Source organism: Pimephales promelas, chromosome 11 (assembly GCF_988280905.1).
Source record: "Pimephales promelas chromosome 11, fPimPro1.hap1.1, whole genome shotgun sequence".
Classification (NCBI taxonomy): Eukaryota; Metazoa; Chordata; class Actinopteri; order Cypriniformes; family Leuciscidae; genus Pimephales; species Pimephales promelas.
In genome coordinates this window covers 7,681,754-7,699,738 of record NC_142779.1, presented here as the reverse complement: position 1 = coordinate 7,699,738, position 17,985 = coordinate 7,681,754, and the positions used below count along the sequence as shown (strand labels likewise).

The 17,985-nt window shown below is 35.5% G+C and overlaps 1 protein-coding gene across 6 annotated transcripts; it reads left to right on the top strand.

Annotated features, from left to right (window-relative positions):
* Nucleotides 1-756: 756 nt before the first annotated feature.
* Nucleotides 757-17,939, top strand: washc2c (WASH complex subunit 2C). Of its 6 annotated transcripts, none has more exons than XM_039671691.2 (32): nt 757-893; nt 2,144-2,273; nt 2,375-2,539; nt 2,856-2,924; nt 3,043-3,216; nt 3,694-3,787; nt 3,878-3,939; nt 4,153-4,206; nt 4,596-4,697; nt 4,782-4,866; nt 4,985-5,050; nt 5,477-5,598; nt 5,705-5,774; nt 6,403-6,453; nt 6,559-6,753; nt 6,840-7,000; nt 7,076-7,183; nt 7,612-7,710; nt 9,038-9,133; nt 9,214-9,315; nt 9,491-9,666; nt 9,744-9,858; nt 11,499-11,717; nt 11,862-12,068; nt 12,166-12,288; nt 12,373-12,471; nt 13,236-13,304; nt 13,635-13,691; nt 14,391-14,606; nt 15,313-15,891; nt 15,999-16,173; nt 17,319-17,939. In XM_039671691.2, the coding sequence occupies exons 2-32, from the start codon at nt 2,145-2,147 to the stop codon at nt 17,465-17,467; spliced, it is 4,188 nt and encodes a 1,395-aa protein (XP_039527625.2). In that variant the 5' UTR covers nt 757-893; nt 2,144; the 3' UTR covers nt 17,468-17,939. The 6 variants fall into 6 exon arrangements, with proteins under 6 accessions (XP_039527625.2, XP_039527623.2, XP_088972981.1 ...); XM_039671689.2 differs by having other exon boundaries at nt 771-893; nt 2,134-2,273; XM_039671690.2 differs by having other exon boundaries at nt 799-941.
* Nucleotides 17,940-17,985: the final 46 nt, after the last annotated feature.

The window sequence follows — 17,985 nt, the reverse complement described above, 5'->3', positions numbered from 1 at the left end:
GACTTTGTCCAAGTACAAAAGTACAAGTTCAAGTAGGCAAGTACAAATCATTCAGTCAGCTATCAATGTATTAATTTAAGGCAGAAACAATGAGCTCAATGTTATTAAGTTGTAAACATAACGATTACAATATTTAGAAATGTTTCTTTGGTGAATGTTGATTCAGAGTTTGTGTCATCTGTAGCTAGTCCTTGCAGTCATCTCTTCACAGGCATGACCCAAGAGTGGTCAGGACAGGGAGTGACCAAAAAGGGGAAGTTCTTAGTGATGGGAACAAGTCTTGTACAACATCTGCTCAACCTTCTAGTTTTTACGAGGGAGTAAGACTTATAGATAATCCACAGGATTGGATGTTCCCTAGTAAAAAAAATAATTCTCAAGATGTGTTTTGCAACATAAATAGTCAAACAGCTAACAAATCACCTCCTGCAGGGTTTACATTCACATTTAAGATTTTATTGATTCAGAATCAGCCTTTTCTCAGATTTTTTATTTATTTATTTATTTATTTACATTTTATGGTTTACAAGACTTATCCACATAGTATATTTTATGCTTCTATTTTTGCCAAAAGATTACATTCACCCATTCACGATAAGCCGTTTAATAATTGCATATTTTCCTGTTTTCAGGAAGTGCTGCATTGAGATCAGTTTAAGTTCGCTTCGTTTGTGAAACGCTATCTATGGTGAATTCATTCGCTTCAGAAGCTGTTCTCAGATCAGAGGGATTTTAGCGTGGGTGCCGCGCGCCTCTGTCAGGTGACTAGAATCAGCTGATTCTCTGCAGACGGAACATGGCGGACCTCTCAAAACACTGAACTGATGATGGGACAAATGACAGCGCTAAGCTGCTCTTGACTTCTCTCACTGCTGGATTTGTGAGAATTTAAGGTGAAGGAAAACACTACAGAAGATATTTTACCACAGTACATATATAAGGTAAATCAGTGAATGAAATGAAATCAGCAGAGATTCAGACTATAACGTTAAGTTGCTAGCACAGCAGCTAGCCTTGCATGACAGCAGTTAGAGCAATCACATATAAATGCATTAAAAAACAGCAAAATAACAGATAATTAAGGATACAAAGTGCATTCCGATGTATGTTCTCATATTTCTAACCGTTTAAGGTTTGAAGAAGTAACTTACGAGATAATCGCTTCTGCATATGCTGTTTTTTGATTGACACAGTTATAACGTTTTAACTTCTGAAAGTTCCCTCAGAATTGTAATTTGAGAGATAGGTATGGTTTTTACTTTACACTGTAACGTTATATAATTTGTTAGGTAAGTATAAAAATGTCTAACGTTAGCTTTAAATTAATAAGCGTTCATCAACCCCTTGTAAAAAAGAAGTACACTTTATCATATCCTAAAAGAGTAGTCTAAGTTACTTATTATGGAAATAATGCACTTGAAAAGAATACTTAGGAATAAACCTAATTGCATGCAATTTACAAATAAATAAAAACGTGTTTTACATTTAGTCTAATGACCTTAATGTGCTTTTTGGCCTGCTGGAGTAACGATTAAGTAGCCACATCTTTATTTTTACTTTCATAGGTATTTCTATTGTATTTGAAATATGGTTAAGGTGTACTGCCGAATTTAATGACTAGCATTTATGTTAAACTAATATAATCTTTCATTTAACTTTTCCTGAAACTTTTTTTTATGTATTTTAAATGTATTTACAATTACACGTTTGAAATGTAGAACATTCAAAATCTATGTAATGTCAATTAACACAGTAAAATGAATTATAATCTAGTATTTTACATAAGCTTTAATAAGTTAGTTAACACAAAGAAAAAAGAATTATACTTCTTTAATGCACAACAAAACCATTATTAAAATGAGAAAAAAAATACTTTCAAATAAAACGTTTAATGTGACATTATTTTAAAAACAGTTGGAAGACACGGTCATGAAAGTGTACACTCTTTCAGACCATTTAATAGTTTCATTAATATATTATCTGCAAGTTTGTTTTTTAGTAATATTCTTTTAAGATTTATAGTCCACCATCATAATGTGCACTCCTTATTCACAAGGGACAGTGATGAGTCCTATATAAGTCATAATGTCCATTGCATCAGAGATATATTCAAGTAAAACTTATTTTATACAGATTCAACCAGCATGTCTAGTTTTATGGAAAATGGCCCCAGTAATCACAATGGGGAGGCTGAGCAGGTGTGGGAAAGACCCTGGACAGTGGAAGAGATGCAGAAATCCGGTACAAACTGGTCTCTGGCTGCAGATTCAGGGGTATGGAGTGGAATGCATTCATATTTCATATTCATATTGTTTATGCTTGATGCCACTTTCTACAGATGGTTTAGAGTGAATGTTTCTTTGTATCTCTGCAGTTATTTCTTTTTCTGCAAGACTTCTCTCAAAGGATGCTGTCAAAGACGCATGAGATTGAGAAGCAGTTGGATGGTCTTATCCGGGACACTAAAGCCACCGACAGCCGCCTACATACAGTGTTTAATGACTTCCTCATGCTGTCCAACACACAGTTCATTGAAAATGTATGTACATTTTTTTCATGATTTTAGCTAAATGAGAATTCACTTTGTATGTGGATGCAAAGCAAATTAGTTCAAGTTTCACAAACTGAAATATCACACTTGTCCTGAGAAAATACGTGGGAGAGTTTGTCAGCTTATGATATTCATACACTTCCAACATTCCTCCCTTGAGACTCAAAATGGCCCAACTGTGAATTCTTTAGTCAGCATTTTGCTTAGCTCATGTCAGTGAGATTGTTAAATTTGATTAAGAACAATAAGAGATTAAGCACACACAAACCCTGTTTTTTTATCTGCTTTTTTTTTTTTTACTCAGAGGGTTTATGATGAAGAGGTGGAAGACCCTGGACCAAAGCCAGAAACCATGGAGAGACCGCCTGAACAGGTACTGTTTGGGGATGTTTCTCTGGCTATTTCAGCTGTGGATCATTGATATTATGTATTATTTTGAAAACTTCTGACAATGGTTTCAAGCATTCCTACCATTTCATACACATGTAAAGGAGAAGACAAGGGAACAGAAGGAAGCAGAACTTATTCCCAAAGTCCAAGAAGCCGTCAACTATGGCCTGAAAGTCCTGGAATCTGCTTTCGAACAGCTCGACATTAAAGCGGGAAACTCGGACTCTGAGGATGAGGAGGCTCTGGAAAAAGTAGAGCCCATTTTGGAAGCAAAGGTGAAGTGTTTCCTTAGAGCCCTTAGTGGTGTTTGGATTAATGATGTACAGATTAGTGAACTTCAGTCTTCACCAGTCTTAAAGTTGGCATGAAACAGAAGTTGCAATAGTCTTTTGTTCCCTATTGTGACGTACTGCATAGCTGAGTGAAACAGTTTTTCAAACAAGTAAAACACTTCCGATTTATCTGGAATTGATTGGATAGTTGTGGTTTGCTATTGCTGTGATGTCATGTGAGTGACATGTTGTCCCGCCCTTGCGCAAATCAACGTGTCATCAGAGAAGAGATGTCATGGGAGGGGAAGTTCGTTTTATTATAGATTCCAAGGGTACATGAATAACAAAAAATAGTGATGTGCACTGATAAATAATTTATAATAAATAATGCAGTATTCCAAATCCATACATAAATGTAATGGTCACTTTTGATTTCATGGTGATTTTAAGGTTTTGAGCCTAAATGTGTTTTATTGGTAGGACCTGTATGTGGACAGGCCTTTGCCATACTTGATTGGATCCCAAGCCTTTATGGATCAGGAGGATGTTGGCCTGGGAGATCTATCCAGTGATGGTGACATTTCCTATTCATAATCTTTAGTAGTAATATTATTGTTGTTGTAGGTTGCTTTTAACTTCTTTTGTTTGCTGTGTTTTGTTTTAGAAATGTCTGTCGGTAGTGACAGAGACAGCGTCATTGAGAGTGATATTGAAGAAGGTGATGAGGTAAGAGAGAATAATATATAAAGTTCACAATACATTTACATGAATTGCAACATTAGCATTTAATGAACATTTAAAGACATTTTTTAACATTTTATTTATTGAATAAATATTCTATTTTCAAAAACATCATAACCAACATTTTTGACAACATTACATAAATAAATAAATATGTATATTTATATGTAATCCTCAATTTGGATTCTATTCCAAAAGGACTCAGATGAATATTCTGACCAGGATGAGGACGTCCATGGCAACTTTAAGAAAGTAAGACTTGAAACATTATTTTCTATTATTCTGATGGTTTATCCAGGTAAGGGATTTACATATATAAAAATATATATGTATAAAAATATATATATAAAAAATAAAAATATAAAAGTATATATATATATATAAATAAAAATATAAAAAATGATTTCATTTAAATGTGAAAGGTATATATAAATCTTAAATCTAACATCGACCAGGACATTTCTAAATAGCAAATTCTCTAAAAGTTTTCTATAACTCAAGATTTAGATTTAACATTTACATATTTTTTTTAATTCAGTATTTGTGTTTATTATTAATGCTTATAACTTTAAATTGTCCCATTTATTAAAATGAAAAAATGACATTTGATAACAGCACTAATTCTGTAAATCATCCCATAGAAACCATCCGTTGCTAGTTATGATGATGCTGATGAAGAGAATGAAGATGAAGATTCTGACATATTTGGAGGGTCTGATAAGGATGAAGATGAACTCAGAAAGGTGCACCTCAGACATGCCAAGCAAATGAGTAAAAATGTGCAAACTTAACTAGAACTTCAATTTCCTGTGTCCCATGTCTTTCAGGACCCTGCTCTACCATCCTTTGCTGATGAACTAGCAGCCAGAATCAAGGGAGAGACTCCACATAAGCCAGAAGCAGATCGCGCATGTAAGGTCACTTAGAACATATAGATTTGACTGTTTTATTATTTACCACATTTCCATCTTTCCATTCAGTTTGTTTTCTTTCTCAAGTTTGTGTGTGCATGTACTTGTCTGTTCTCAAGCATTATCATCAGGCCCATCTATCACCCAGAAGAAGAGTAAAACTAAGAAAGAGCCAAAACCTCAGGGTATGACCTCATACCATGTTTATCAGATCATTCTGCTGTATTTTGCACTCTGTAGACTACCGTTTAAAAATCTGGGGTCTGTAGCATATTTCTCAATGCTTACCAAAGCTGATTTATTTGATTAAAAATACAGTAATATTGGGAAATATTTTAACATCTAAAATGCAACTTTTTTCTTGTCAAGGCAAAAATGTCATGCATCCTTAATGATCTTAATGACCCCAAACTTTTGTGCGGTAGTGTACAATATGTACACTTATGAATCTTCAAATTATATTTGTATCGTTTTGTATTCAAAACAACTACACCGTTACTTTTTTTTTGAAGTTTCTGGCATAATTTACCATAGTTTCATAGAATCCATAGAATTCTCTAGGATATATCTAGTAAAATAATGCCTTAGATTGTATGCATATGTAATTACAGTGGAAGATGATCAGGATGAGATGTTCAAACCTCCAAAAATGGAAGATGAGGAATATTCTCCATTCGGTGGGAAGGGAGGTCTCTTTAGTGGAGGCAAAGGCCTGTTTGATGATGACGATGAGGTTGGTTAGATCAATATCAATGTAGTCAACATACAAAATCATACAAATGCAAATAGAAGACATGGTTGCAATCTTTGAAAGTAATTTCATATGCTTTGTTCCTTAGGGAGATCTGTTTTCTGATGCACCCAAAAACGAGCCGGTGGAAAAGGAAAAGACAGTGACCCAGGCAACAGGTGAGACTTACTGATTGTTACTCCTTTGGACTCTTTTGCTGTCTTTTATGCAAAGTCAAATGCTGGATAGTCCTACTTGATCTCTTAGACTTATGACCATATAGTATTTTTTTGTTTGTCTGATGACATTTAAAGAAACAGAATAGTTGGCATGAAATAAAAATTCATTTTGTTTTCTAAATGCATGTTATTGAGATCAATTAGTCCATGCATGTTTTATTTCCTTAAAAATAACTGTTTTGACTTTGTCATTTTTAATTAAAATATTAAAAATATAAAAATAACTCGATCTCTTTGTGAAATGCCAGACCTTTCTGGTGACGCATGCCAAAACTATTTTTGCATAATGATCCATTGTTCCTGCCAACTGATTTCCTGCTTTCACTCTGCAATCTCTTTCTTCTCACAAAAAAAAAAAAGAAATAAAAAAGTAAATTAATTTCTATTTATTTATGTATTTTGTTAATAGTCATTTAACAAGCTTTGTGTAAGGATGTTGTTTTCCTATAATGACTGGCTGACTGTGTTATCTTTTTCTCACGGCCTCTCTTGTGTACCTTCTGAAACCCACTGTGTTGACAACTCATTTACCCAATAGTAATCTTATCTTTTTCATTTGCTTTTACAGAGCCCCTTAAAACTAAGAAAATCCCCACTGGAGCTGTCTCCATCTTTCCTGGTAAGCATTAACTGCATTCAGTTTGCATACTCGCACATTTGCATAAAAGTTAGCTGTTGCTACTAATCAATGAGTACGATATTTTCATGCCCCTCTCACCCGCAGAAAACAAGCTGTTTGGCTCACCAAACGATTCGGAGTCACTAGAGAGCAAACACAGTCCAGTGAAGCCCAAAGTGCAGGCAGCTTCAAAACGTGCCTCAGTTGGGGGTGGGCTCTTTGATGATGAAGATAATGGTGGTGATGACGATGATGATGATGACTTCTTCAGTGGAAAGATCCATAACAAATCCACCGCTGGTAAACCTCTCACATTTGCCCTGAAGTATGAAAAATTACTCTTGTTTTGGGGGAATAAATGTGTATCTTTGATTTTTTATCACTAGAGAAGAAAATACCAAAGAAAACAGTAGACCTGTTTGGGGAAGCTGATGAGGAGAATGATGATGAAGACGGGGCTATATACACTGAGAAAGCCAGTGTAGCTCCTCCCCTGCAGGAAAAAAGAATCGAAGGGGAGGAAGAGACCCGTCCTCCAGAGAAAAAGGTCTGCTTGTTAATCATCGTTATCATTTTATTATGGTTGTTGTTACTGCTTCTATACTGATTGTCTTGCTTGCAGCCCCCTGCTGGAGCCATTTCAATGTTCGGGCCCGGCACTAAAAATATACTGGAGGGTCTGAAGAAACGCCGGCCTTCCACCAGTGAAGAGTCCACCAAATCTGAAGAGGTAGAAAACTCTTTCTCTCTTAGGGTGTGTTCACACTTGTAGTTTGGTTCTTTTTGGTATGGACCAAAAAAGAAATGGATACATTGAGTCTTGGTTTGTTTTGCATTAACACTGCCTTTTTTAACACCAGACCTAAAGATATATATAAAAACGTCTATTTTACTACGTAACTTACCGAACAACCAACACAATGCACGTATTGGATTTGTGTACATGAACTCACAGAGCTGAGAAAATGTGTAAAGCAGTCAAAACAGTGGAAGGAAGTTCTCTGTTACACACAAACCAATATCTGCCCCAAGGAGGAAGCGTTTCCAAACCTACCACTTGTGAACACTCCCTTACTCTCATGTTGTATTAGTGTCTGCTGTGTTAAAAGTTTTTTGTTTTTTTTTACATTTAACAATTATTGTTTTGTTATTTTTCAGAGTGGACCTCCACCTGAAGCAGTCAAATCTTCACCTATTCTGGGAGCATCGGAGAAAGCACTTAGCAAGAGTCTGTTCTCAGACGAAGAAGACTCACAAGTACATCACTTTTCTAAAGTCATCATACATTTGTCTATTTGCAGTTTTCTGATGTATTACAATTAGTGCTGGGTTACTTTTTTAGCAATTATTTCACTATTGTTCTAAAATAGCGCAACTATGTGAATATTGCAGTAATTTTGTATTACTTTATTGATATAGGATTTTAGTAAATCTAAGATCCTGGTATAGAGCATTTTATAGACTTCCGGCTCCATAAGACAGCACTACTGCAATACGTTTCACCACAGATCAGATATGGACCACAGTAGATGAGTAGATGTGTGTCTCTTCAGCAAGCCAGAACTGCCACAAATAAAAACTGAAAGTTCACATTCATCAAAAGTAATGAGACTAAATGATCTTTCTCTCTGCCATCTTTGATTTCGATTTTTTTGATGTTGATTTTCGTTGATGTGAACTGATGTTAAATTTGCATATTACATGTCGGGAATTGAAGATCAGATTTATATTTGTCTAATTGTAAATGGAACAATTTTAGCAAATCTGATAGCTTTCTGATCGGTAAAATGCATGAAGTGGGAAACGCGGAAAAACGCGGGAATAAAAACTTTAGATTAATTAGCTGCGCTGTATTTGGTAGCCTTTACCGCCTAAATGAGTTATAAATAAACAAAAACTAGTAGGCTATTTGGAATATATTACATTTTGACCTAATTGTTTTGCACTGAAATGACACACTTGAGTCTGTCGGCTCTGACAGAGTTGCGCAATATTATATGTGCCTCTGCGCAATATTATAGCTAGCCTATGATTTCCGAACATAGTACTATGTCAACTAGTGATATCAGCACAAGAACTGTTGAGGAATATGCAACATAATTTAAACAATTGTTTTTTGTCATATGTTATACTAATTGACAGACACTATCAATTCATCCACTCTGTGCATGTCCTCGCACGGAGCGAGGCTGAACATAGGAGCTCACAGCAAAAAAAAACGAGCCAAAATGTATGGACAAATAAATCGACTAGTCGACAGGGAGATTAACGCCCTAGAAAGCTGTGTAGGAAATGTTTTCGCTCTTGTGTAAAATTTAATTAATTGAATGATTGGATTTTCATCGAGCGAGGGTAAAAGTGATGAGTTCAAATCAGTGATGATTTAATTGAATCAATGTGTTTAATAACAATTATGAATAAAATTGGTGACAGATGATGTTTTAGTGTACTAATGTGAGATAAACATCCAGATTTATACCTTTTAAAAATATTTGTTTTCGTTTTATCACCTAACCTTAATTACAAACTGACTCCTGATACTTGTCACTGATGTATTTGCTGTTGTTTTTTTTTTTATTAAAAGATATTCCCAAGTGAGACTACAAGTAAATCAAAGCCTACCACTCAGAACAAGCCCAGTAAAGCTCCACTCTCATTATTTGATGATGAAGAAGAGGAGGTGATGTTAAGCATGTTTGTTTAGTTTAAATATCTATATATATTTTACTGGTTTTCAACAAGTCTGTTTTGATCTTTTAGGACCTTTTTTCATCGACACCAAAGTCCAAGTCAATTCAGGTCAAAAAAACATCTCTACCAACCAAGAAACCTCTATCCAGTTCCCTCTTCAGCGACGATGAGGTATTTGTGAGTTTTAACACACTAGTAAAACAATTACAAAAGAGTCCTTTTGTTCATTCGGTTTTATCTTGTCAGTTTTTCTTATGATGCATGCAGATATCACATGACACATTACAATATTTGCTTTGTTTTTAAATTTGCAAGGCAAAATTTTCACAATATTTGTCTATATCAGGATCATTGGATGAGCTCTAAGCCCAGCAAAGAAAGCTCAGAAGTGAAGCCCAGCGGAATGAAGTCAAGCGTTAGCGCCCCCTCCAGGCTACCCAGTGTCAAAGCACCACAAAAAGATGGCCTGTTTGGTGGTGGTGATGATGATGATGATCTGTTTGCAGCCACTAATGAGTCGAGGTTTGTAGTGAACATGCTAAAGTAGTAAGAGAAATACTAAATCATTATGCTGTATAGTTTATTTTTTGTTCTCACAGCATCAAGTCATCTCAGAGAATCTCTCTCCTGTTCGAGGATGAAGATGATGACGAGGACAAAGAACCTCTTTTTGGCTTCAAAACACCTGCAAATAAAACTCCTTCTGAACCGAAGGTAAGTTGGCTTAAGTGTCCAAATACTTTTGGACCTCCCGTTTATACTTTTTTTTGGAAAGAACTTAAAAGGCTGAATTTAAGGCTGCATTTATTTGATCAAAAATCCTGTAAAAACAGTAATATTGTAAAATATTTGTACAGTTTAAAATAACTTTTATGTTTCAGTTTCACTTTATTGTCTACTTGTGGAGGAAATTTGTTTTCACAGTCTGTACAAAGGAAAAACACAAACTATTCATAGTATGCACATATGGACAATACACAATACACACGTATCTGCACATAACGCAGAAGTGACATCGTTACCATGTCTGTTTATGTTAAGTTTAACGCCCTTATAGCACAAAACCTATAGGTACAAAACCTTTTCCGAAGCGTACCTTTTTGTAGGGCAGCTGAGCTGTCTGTATATACGGCCAGATGGGAGACGCGTGAAGCTTGAGTTGAGAACTTGAGAGGATGGCTGGGATTTTGTACTACTACGTGCAGTTGAGGTATTAATGGGGGCTGTCAGGTTGGGAGTGGGAGGACCTATTATTTTGAAGGAGGTGTTGGTGACTTTTAAGAAGCTTATTTTTATTGGTGAGGGAGAACATGGTGAAGTAGCAGGCAGCACAGTACAAGAGGATGGGTTCAATGATGCTTCGGTACAAGAGAAGCAGTAAGTGTGGATTGACTGAGAGTGTCCTAAGTTTACAGATGACAAAAAGTCTGTGGATGTTTGTGATGTGGTGATCAAAACTCAGTTTATTATCCATAGTGAGACCAAGATACCTGAAGCTGTCAACAATTTCTACTGGTTCACATTCACTGTTTATAGAAATGGGGCAGTGAGGGGTGTAAAGTTTACGAAGGGTGTCCAGGATGAGTTCTTTTCTCTTGGTGACGTTGAGGATGAGGTGACTGTCCTTACACTATTGTGTAAAGTGTGTAATGGATTGGTGATATTCTAAAACTGATTTTATATAAGAGAAAAGGGCGAGTATGGCTGTGTCATCAGAGTACTTAAAGTATTTTGTCATGGGAGAAGGGCTAATGCAGTTGTCAGTGTATAAAGTGTAGAGAAAGGGGCTCAGGACGCAGCCCCAGTGTTGACAGTAATGATGGTAGATGTAGTGCTTCCCACCCTTATTTAAATATATTTTGTTTAATATTTAATATTAATATATATGAAACATTTAATATTATTATCAATATTGAAAACAGTTGTGCTGCTTAAAGGTACAATATGCAGGATTTTTAGAGGAAAATATCAAAAAACCACTAGGCAAATGTTATATTTTGTTTAGTTGTAGCAGTCCCACCGATTGTCCCCGCGAAACCTGCCCGAATCCTTCACATAAAAATTAGTCTACAGGCTTTCATAGACAACCAAGGTCATTAGGGAAGGTCACGCAAATAATAAATGAAAATTCTTACATGTAGGCTAGCCCCTTTAGTATTTTTTGGTCAGGATTTTGATGAATTGAAGTTTCAAAAGAAGCAAATTATTTAAAATTAAAATCTTTTATAACATTATAAATGTCTGTCACTCAGTTTAATGCATCCTTGCTGAATAAAAAGATCGATTTCCTTCCAAATAAAATATTTTATTTGCCTTGTCATTGGTTAGTAGCTGAGAATTGCTCTGTGTTCCAGGCTTCTGGTGTGCCCTCTCTGTTCGAATCTACGGAGGAGGAAATTGTGCCCAATATAGCTAAAGACAAGATAGCAGAGAAGTCGTCGTCTGTGGAGAAGAAGCCTGTGGAATCTATTCTGTCCTCTGACGACAGCACTGAGGTTAAGAAGAAGCCGGTTGGAGCAGTAAGCCTTTTTGGTGGGATCGATGTATTAGGAGACAAGCAAGATGCAAGTAAAGTGAGTAAAATGTTTGCAAAGTAATTCAGTTCTTTTTTTATGTAAATATATTATATACAATTAACAAAATAAAAATGAATAGCATAAAATAATAAATTTGCTTCCAAAAAAGGGTCACAAAACTGAAGATTGTCTCTTCCACAGAAACAGACTAAGAATCAAGAGGATATTGCTGATGGTGACGAGCTGCAAAAGGAGGGTCCACCGCCCATGGAGAGTAAGGGGACCAAGCCCAAGAAAACAGCACTGAGTCTTTTTGATGATTATGACGATGATGATGAAGATATGAACACTGATGAAATAGTTCCTGCCCCTAAAATACACAAATCAACAGAAAAGAATGCACTAAAGGTTTGTGTTTTAGATTCAGCACTGTGAGGAGTGAATTTGAATGGAGCTTTATATAGCTTATTTAATGTTATTGAATTCATTTTGCTTGTGATCTCAGGATCATGGGTCCCACATGAAGAGCACAGGTGTGTTCCAAGACGAGGAACTCCTTTTCAGTCATACGCAACAGAGAGACAATGATCCTGATGTAGATCTCTTTGCCACATCTCCTAAACCTGCTGTAAGCTTTTAGACTTTCCATACACTTTGCCACTTTATGGTGAGATGTTGGTTTCTTACTGATGGAGGTATTTTCATTTTACAGGTGTCATCTCAGAGCTCTGTGAAACCAGCTGACCCCTTACTGTTTGGGGATGAGGATGAGGATGACCTCTTCGGTTCCACAAAGCCTAAAGCTCCACCGGTACTGTTTTTTTCATAACTGGTACATTAAAGTTGCTCCTAGTGTGGCACTCAAATTTGTTAATTTATTTTTATTTTTTTAAATTTTTATGTACTATATTTTAGTTTGATAATGTTTTTATTGAATATTTTGTATTTTAAGGGGATTTTATGGTACTAAATTATATTAATGCAGTTGTTCTAATCCATTTATTACCTGTTAACCACTTTGAGCATAGACCTGAAACTTAATCTGTCATAAATCTTGAACACTTTGGAGCACAAACTTAATTTCTGTTTTTTTTTTAAAGTAGATACTTGTCAGATTATTGCTGAACTTAAAAAAGTTATAGAAGTTTAAGTTTATTATTGTTATTGAAAAATGCACAGAAATACTATTTAAAATGTGTACATTAAATTTTTGTACTGTATGTTCTAAAACATGTTTTACTTTAAAAATGCAAGAAAAATCAAAGAAATACATCTAAACAAGTTGTTAAATATTTGAGGTTTATATCACAAAAAAACGAGTGTTGGTATACCAAACTTTCTAATAGATGAAATTTGTTTCGCATTTATTTCCAATGCGGCCATTTTTAATGAGTGTGACTATATTTTTAAGCACCATTTTTTATGTGTGTTTTTTACCATTCCAATGAAGGAAAGAAAAAAAAAATTATTCAGTCATAAATGACAGAAAAGCAAGAGAGGGTTAATACGTTTTTCTTTTTTTTTATGTAAATAATAATACTTCATAAATGCTTCTACAATATTATCCACATACAGAAAGTACCAGAGAAGCCCAGCAAGTCTAAAACGAATGAAATGGACAAATCAACACTGACATCAAGCAAGGTATGGAGGGAAATAAATCTGCTTTGATGTTTGTTTTTTTTATGCAAAAACCATTCTGTTTATAGGTAGCGAATAGAAATGTAATATATTATATAAATCTTTTTTGACGCATTTACCTTTTTTTAAATAATGAGTTATATATTATTATATTTAGAATTAATTAAGTCTTGAGTAATAGAATACTTTTTATTTTATTTTATAAATTTACCATTTTATTTTATACATTTACCACATAAAAAACATATTTTGGAAGACCTCCAGAACCTATAAAAGTGTGTTTTGTTTTTTATTGGTTGACATAAATGTAATTGATATTATTTAATTGCACAGGACCCTACAAGCCCACTAAAATCTAAAAAAACTTCCTCAAGGATTGGAGAACTTCAAGTAACTTTTTTTGAAAATAAAATCTCTATACTTTTTATGCTCCATTTCTCTCATTGTTAAAACAGTGTTTTCTGTATTTCTATATTCTGTATCTTTTACTTGACATCCCGGCATGAACTTTCTTAGAAGTCTAAGAAAAGCAAAAACCTTGCTTTTCATTGGGCTGTTTCACAACTCACCTATGCCTTTATCTGTTTAAAATGTATATTTCTGCACACATATATTTTTGCCTGTTAACATTTTCACTTATTCTGGTATACCAGAACATTTGTAGCTTTGCCATAACATTGTTTCACTCAATGCCAATGCTGTACATCATTACTCCACCAATAGAAAAACTAGATTCAGCGCTCTGTCAATGTGCTGTTAACAGTATTTGCAAGGCAGCAGTAAATTGATACTTTCCTTGTTACAACATTGATGACATCGTCCTGCATTCTGAATTGTATTTCTTTCTTGCAACAATTTAAAGCCATGTTGACTTATTTACACAGACCTAAAATGTGAATTTTTTAACACTATTCTGTTGCTGCCTTGCAAGCACTTCTATGTGCTTCAGGAAATGCAAATGCAGTGTACTTCTAAAATAGTAAAGACCAGTTCCTCTCTGATCTTGGCATATGAGCAAAGGGCATTGTGTGTATTTATTAGTTTTGTCACAGATTAAAAAAAAAAAACCATGCCTTGTTTTTCTTTCAGGCTAGCTTAGCTGTCAACCCTGCCAGCCTTCTGCCAGGCGCGGTGCCACGGATTCCAGGAGCTGTCAGCGTAATCCCTGGCCTGGCACCCGCTTCCCTCCCTGCAGCTGCCAGACCGCTGCCAGCTACCGATACTATCCCTGATCAGACCTCCAGTGAGGGGGGTGTGAGCTTTGACTCGCCTGCTCAGGTCAGCACGCTACAGAATGCTAACAAGGTGGGTCAGACTGCAGTATGTATATTTTACACTTTGATAGGTGGCATGAAAAATTGGTTGTGTGTGTAGGGTTGCACAATTGGCACAGTTGACTCGATACCACAATTTTGCCGTCTTTTACGATATCAGAATGTAATATCATGGTATCTATACTAAATTGATGCAATGGGGACAAATAATGATATATCTCTAGTTTTCACAGGCCACATTCGTTATATTCACATTCATAGGTTTTTGCCTATTTAATATGACTAAAAATAATAAAAGTTATTATGGTTTTATTGTAATTGTTTTTAAAAATAAAAATATTAACTAAATAATAAATAGATTGTACTGTCAAATATTTTTTTAATTTTATTTTGTATAATTTATTTATAATAAAATTATTTTACTATAAAATTACAATGCTGATATTTGTGTTAATTTTTCAAGCAGTAACCCATTGAGCTTTGAATTTTGACGGGTTGCTGGCAAATAGAAATATGCGCTGCCGGTTTCAGAGTGAAGCTCGGTACTGTGTGTTCCGTAATTCACTCTGAAACCGATTGCATATAAATCGCAGTTTTAATGATTTGACAATTGCTCTAAGCCAAATAGCGATATCGATTTTATTTCATTTTTGTGCAGTCCCAGTTGTGTGCCATTGTGATGGATGAAAACTGCTGTTTTTGCTAGTGTCCATTCAGTGGATTTTTTTCTACTGCAGGGTCGGGCTAAAGGCGCAGTGCGACGGCGGCCTCAGACGAGGGCAGCGAGACAACTTTCAGCACAGCACTTTGAGGAAGCTGTCGGGGAGAGCACCTCTTCACAAGCTAATGAACCAGTCATGGCTGCTTCACTCCCTACCTTTAACCCCGTTTCGGTGCGACCCACAGCGCTCACTTTACCCGTCAGCACCCCCGCTGCAGCCAAGAGCCCAGACGAAGCAGTCAGGCCAAAGAGATTTCTCGAGACTGCAGACGATCTGTTTGAATCAGATGATCTCTTTGCCACAAAGCCTGTTCCCTCCTCTAAACACAAAGAAAAGACCCCAGAGGAGGTCCAAAAGAAAGCCCCTAAGACGGATGCCATCATAACCTCGAAGAAAGACCAGGCCTCGTCTATTTTTGACAGCCATGAGGACGATCTTTTTGCCACAGTGAAACCGAAGCCTGTCCAGAAAGCCAAACACATGTCCTTCCTAGATGATGATGATGATGATATTTTTGGAGCAGGAAAGGGTAAAATTACAGATAGTAAAAACTCCAAGACAGAGGCCAGTCCTGCAAAACCAGACATTTTCCAGGTAAATATCACACAGTCTTTCATTTAGTTTGGTATTATAAATCAGTTGCGGTAGTTGGGAGTGGTATGACTGATTTTTGCTTCTCTATTGACCTTAAATGTTTACAGGATGAAGTGAAAGAACCCCTCAAGAGCCAGAAGAAGCCTAAGGAAGTGTCTTTGGATGCAAGTTTGTTTGATGACAATGTTGATATTTTTGCTGACTTGACTGGCGCCACAAAGCCAAAGGAGAAGAAAGCAAAGAAGAAAGTGGAGGCAAAATCTATATTCGATGATGACATGGGTTAGTTATCTCTGCAAAACACTCTTCACTGTGATTCTTACCAGGGGCCTTGTGTATAAATCTTTGCATAGATTTTATCCTATAAGTTTTCAGATTTGTAAAACCGTACATCTCAGCATCCCAGAACCTGAGAAAAATTACCCAGTCAGCGAGCATTTCACCCACCCAAAATATTCATATATGGAGCTTACAATGCCTAATTTTACTATGCATAACCTTATCTGCATATAATTTCCATATGCATATTCCCATCAATTTGATAGTACTGTGTTTAACTGTACAAGACTTTAGGACAATATGAGATTGCATGAGATGACGGACTGTATTTTTTTTTTTTGTCATAATACGTGGCAAAAATGTATTTAGTCATCTTGTTTTAGTATAAAAATATTTCAGTATCCATAAAAAAAAGAGAAAATGGTCTACTTTTCAGAGAAACTTTACATTTTTTTCTCATTTATTCCAGTTTGCAAAGTATTTTTATTTGTTTTAAATGAAGTGTATTCAGTTTTGTCCCATGAAGTAATAATATTTTAGGATGTTCATTTTTATTGTAAACTGAACAGATACTTATTTTTGCACTAACATTCAGAAAAATGAAATGTGAAAATCTTACCATTTCCCTCAAATTCTATCCATGAAATATAATTGTATTTTTCATAATGTTGGGAAGACCACGGAAAGGGTTGGTCTGCCTTTAATTTGAGTTATTAACTCCATTAATGGGAGTTTAATAATTAATAATTCTGTTTATTTTATTCACACCAGTGAATAAGTCTGGAGTGAGTGAATGGTGCGCACATATTTATGCCAATATTATTTTTATTATGATATATGTGTGGAAAATTGTCTACACAAAATTCTCCATGCCTATACACTGGCTGTCAAAAGTTTGGAATAAATATGGCTTTTTAATGTCTCTAAAGTCTCTTATGTTCACCAAGGCTACATTTATTTGATGAAAAATAAAGTAAAAATATTAATATTGTGAAATATTACTCTTACTTGTTTCACAAGCTATTGACCGCCAGTGAATCATGATTTCATTCATCTGACCCAATGTAATTTTAGTTTTATGAACATAAAAATGCTCAACTTAAAGACACACTGATTACCGGTATCTGCTTCCTGTTCTCCTCTCACAGATGATATCTTCTCGACTGGGACTACAAAACCAACGGTAAAGCCGTCCTCTAAGTCTAAGAAGAGCCAGCCCGCCCAGGATCCCGTCTCAACTGTGGAAACGGGCCACGATATATTCGATGATCCCTTGAATGCGTTTGGGGGAAACTAAGTCTCCTTCATGACAGCTGTTTGTTTAACTCTGTAGCGAAGTTCATGGCCTAAATGAAGGTAGATGTAATCTAACACTGTTGTTAATAATGTAAACTCTAATAGGTAACTTTTACAAAAAAAATATACAGGAAAAAAGAAGATTGTAAGTGTTTTTACCTCTAATGCCATCTGTGAAGTAATCTGATTGGTAAATGATGTAGCGGTCATCAATTGGCATTGACATCTGCAACGGTTAATGTGTCTTTTATTAGCACTTTAAACATGAGAATCGTCTGGTGAGGTGTAAAAGACATTCCTATGATATTGTCAACTATATGGTTAAATTTTCAAATGTGGTGCCATAACTCCAAGCCTATGCGCCAACATAAGTGCTTTTGTGGTTGATGTTTTTATAACTTGAGCTAAAGTTTTCTTGTGTTGCATGTGAAATGATTTTTGGAAACTAAAGAAAATATATTTTATGAAACGTACACTTGAGTGTGAGTGCTGGAATTCAAACACATTTGTAGAGAACCA

Coding starts and splice junctions, on each gene's coding strand:
- washc2c (XM_039671691.2), top strand. CDS start 2,145: ATGTCTAGTTTTATGGAAAATGGCCCCAGTAATCACAATGGGGAGGCT. Junction 9,316..9,490: donor CCCTCTTCAGCGACGATGAG/GTATTTGTGAGT, acceptor TGTCTATATCAG/GATCATTGGATGAGCTCTAA. Junction 12,472..13,235: donor CAAAGCCTAAAGCTCCACCG/GTACTGTTTTTT, acceptor ATCCACATACAG/AAAGTACCAGAGAAGCCCAG.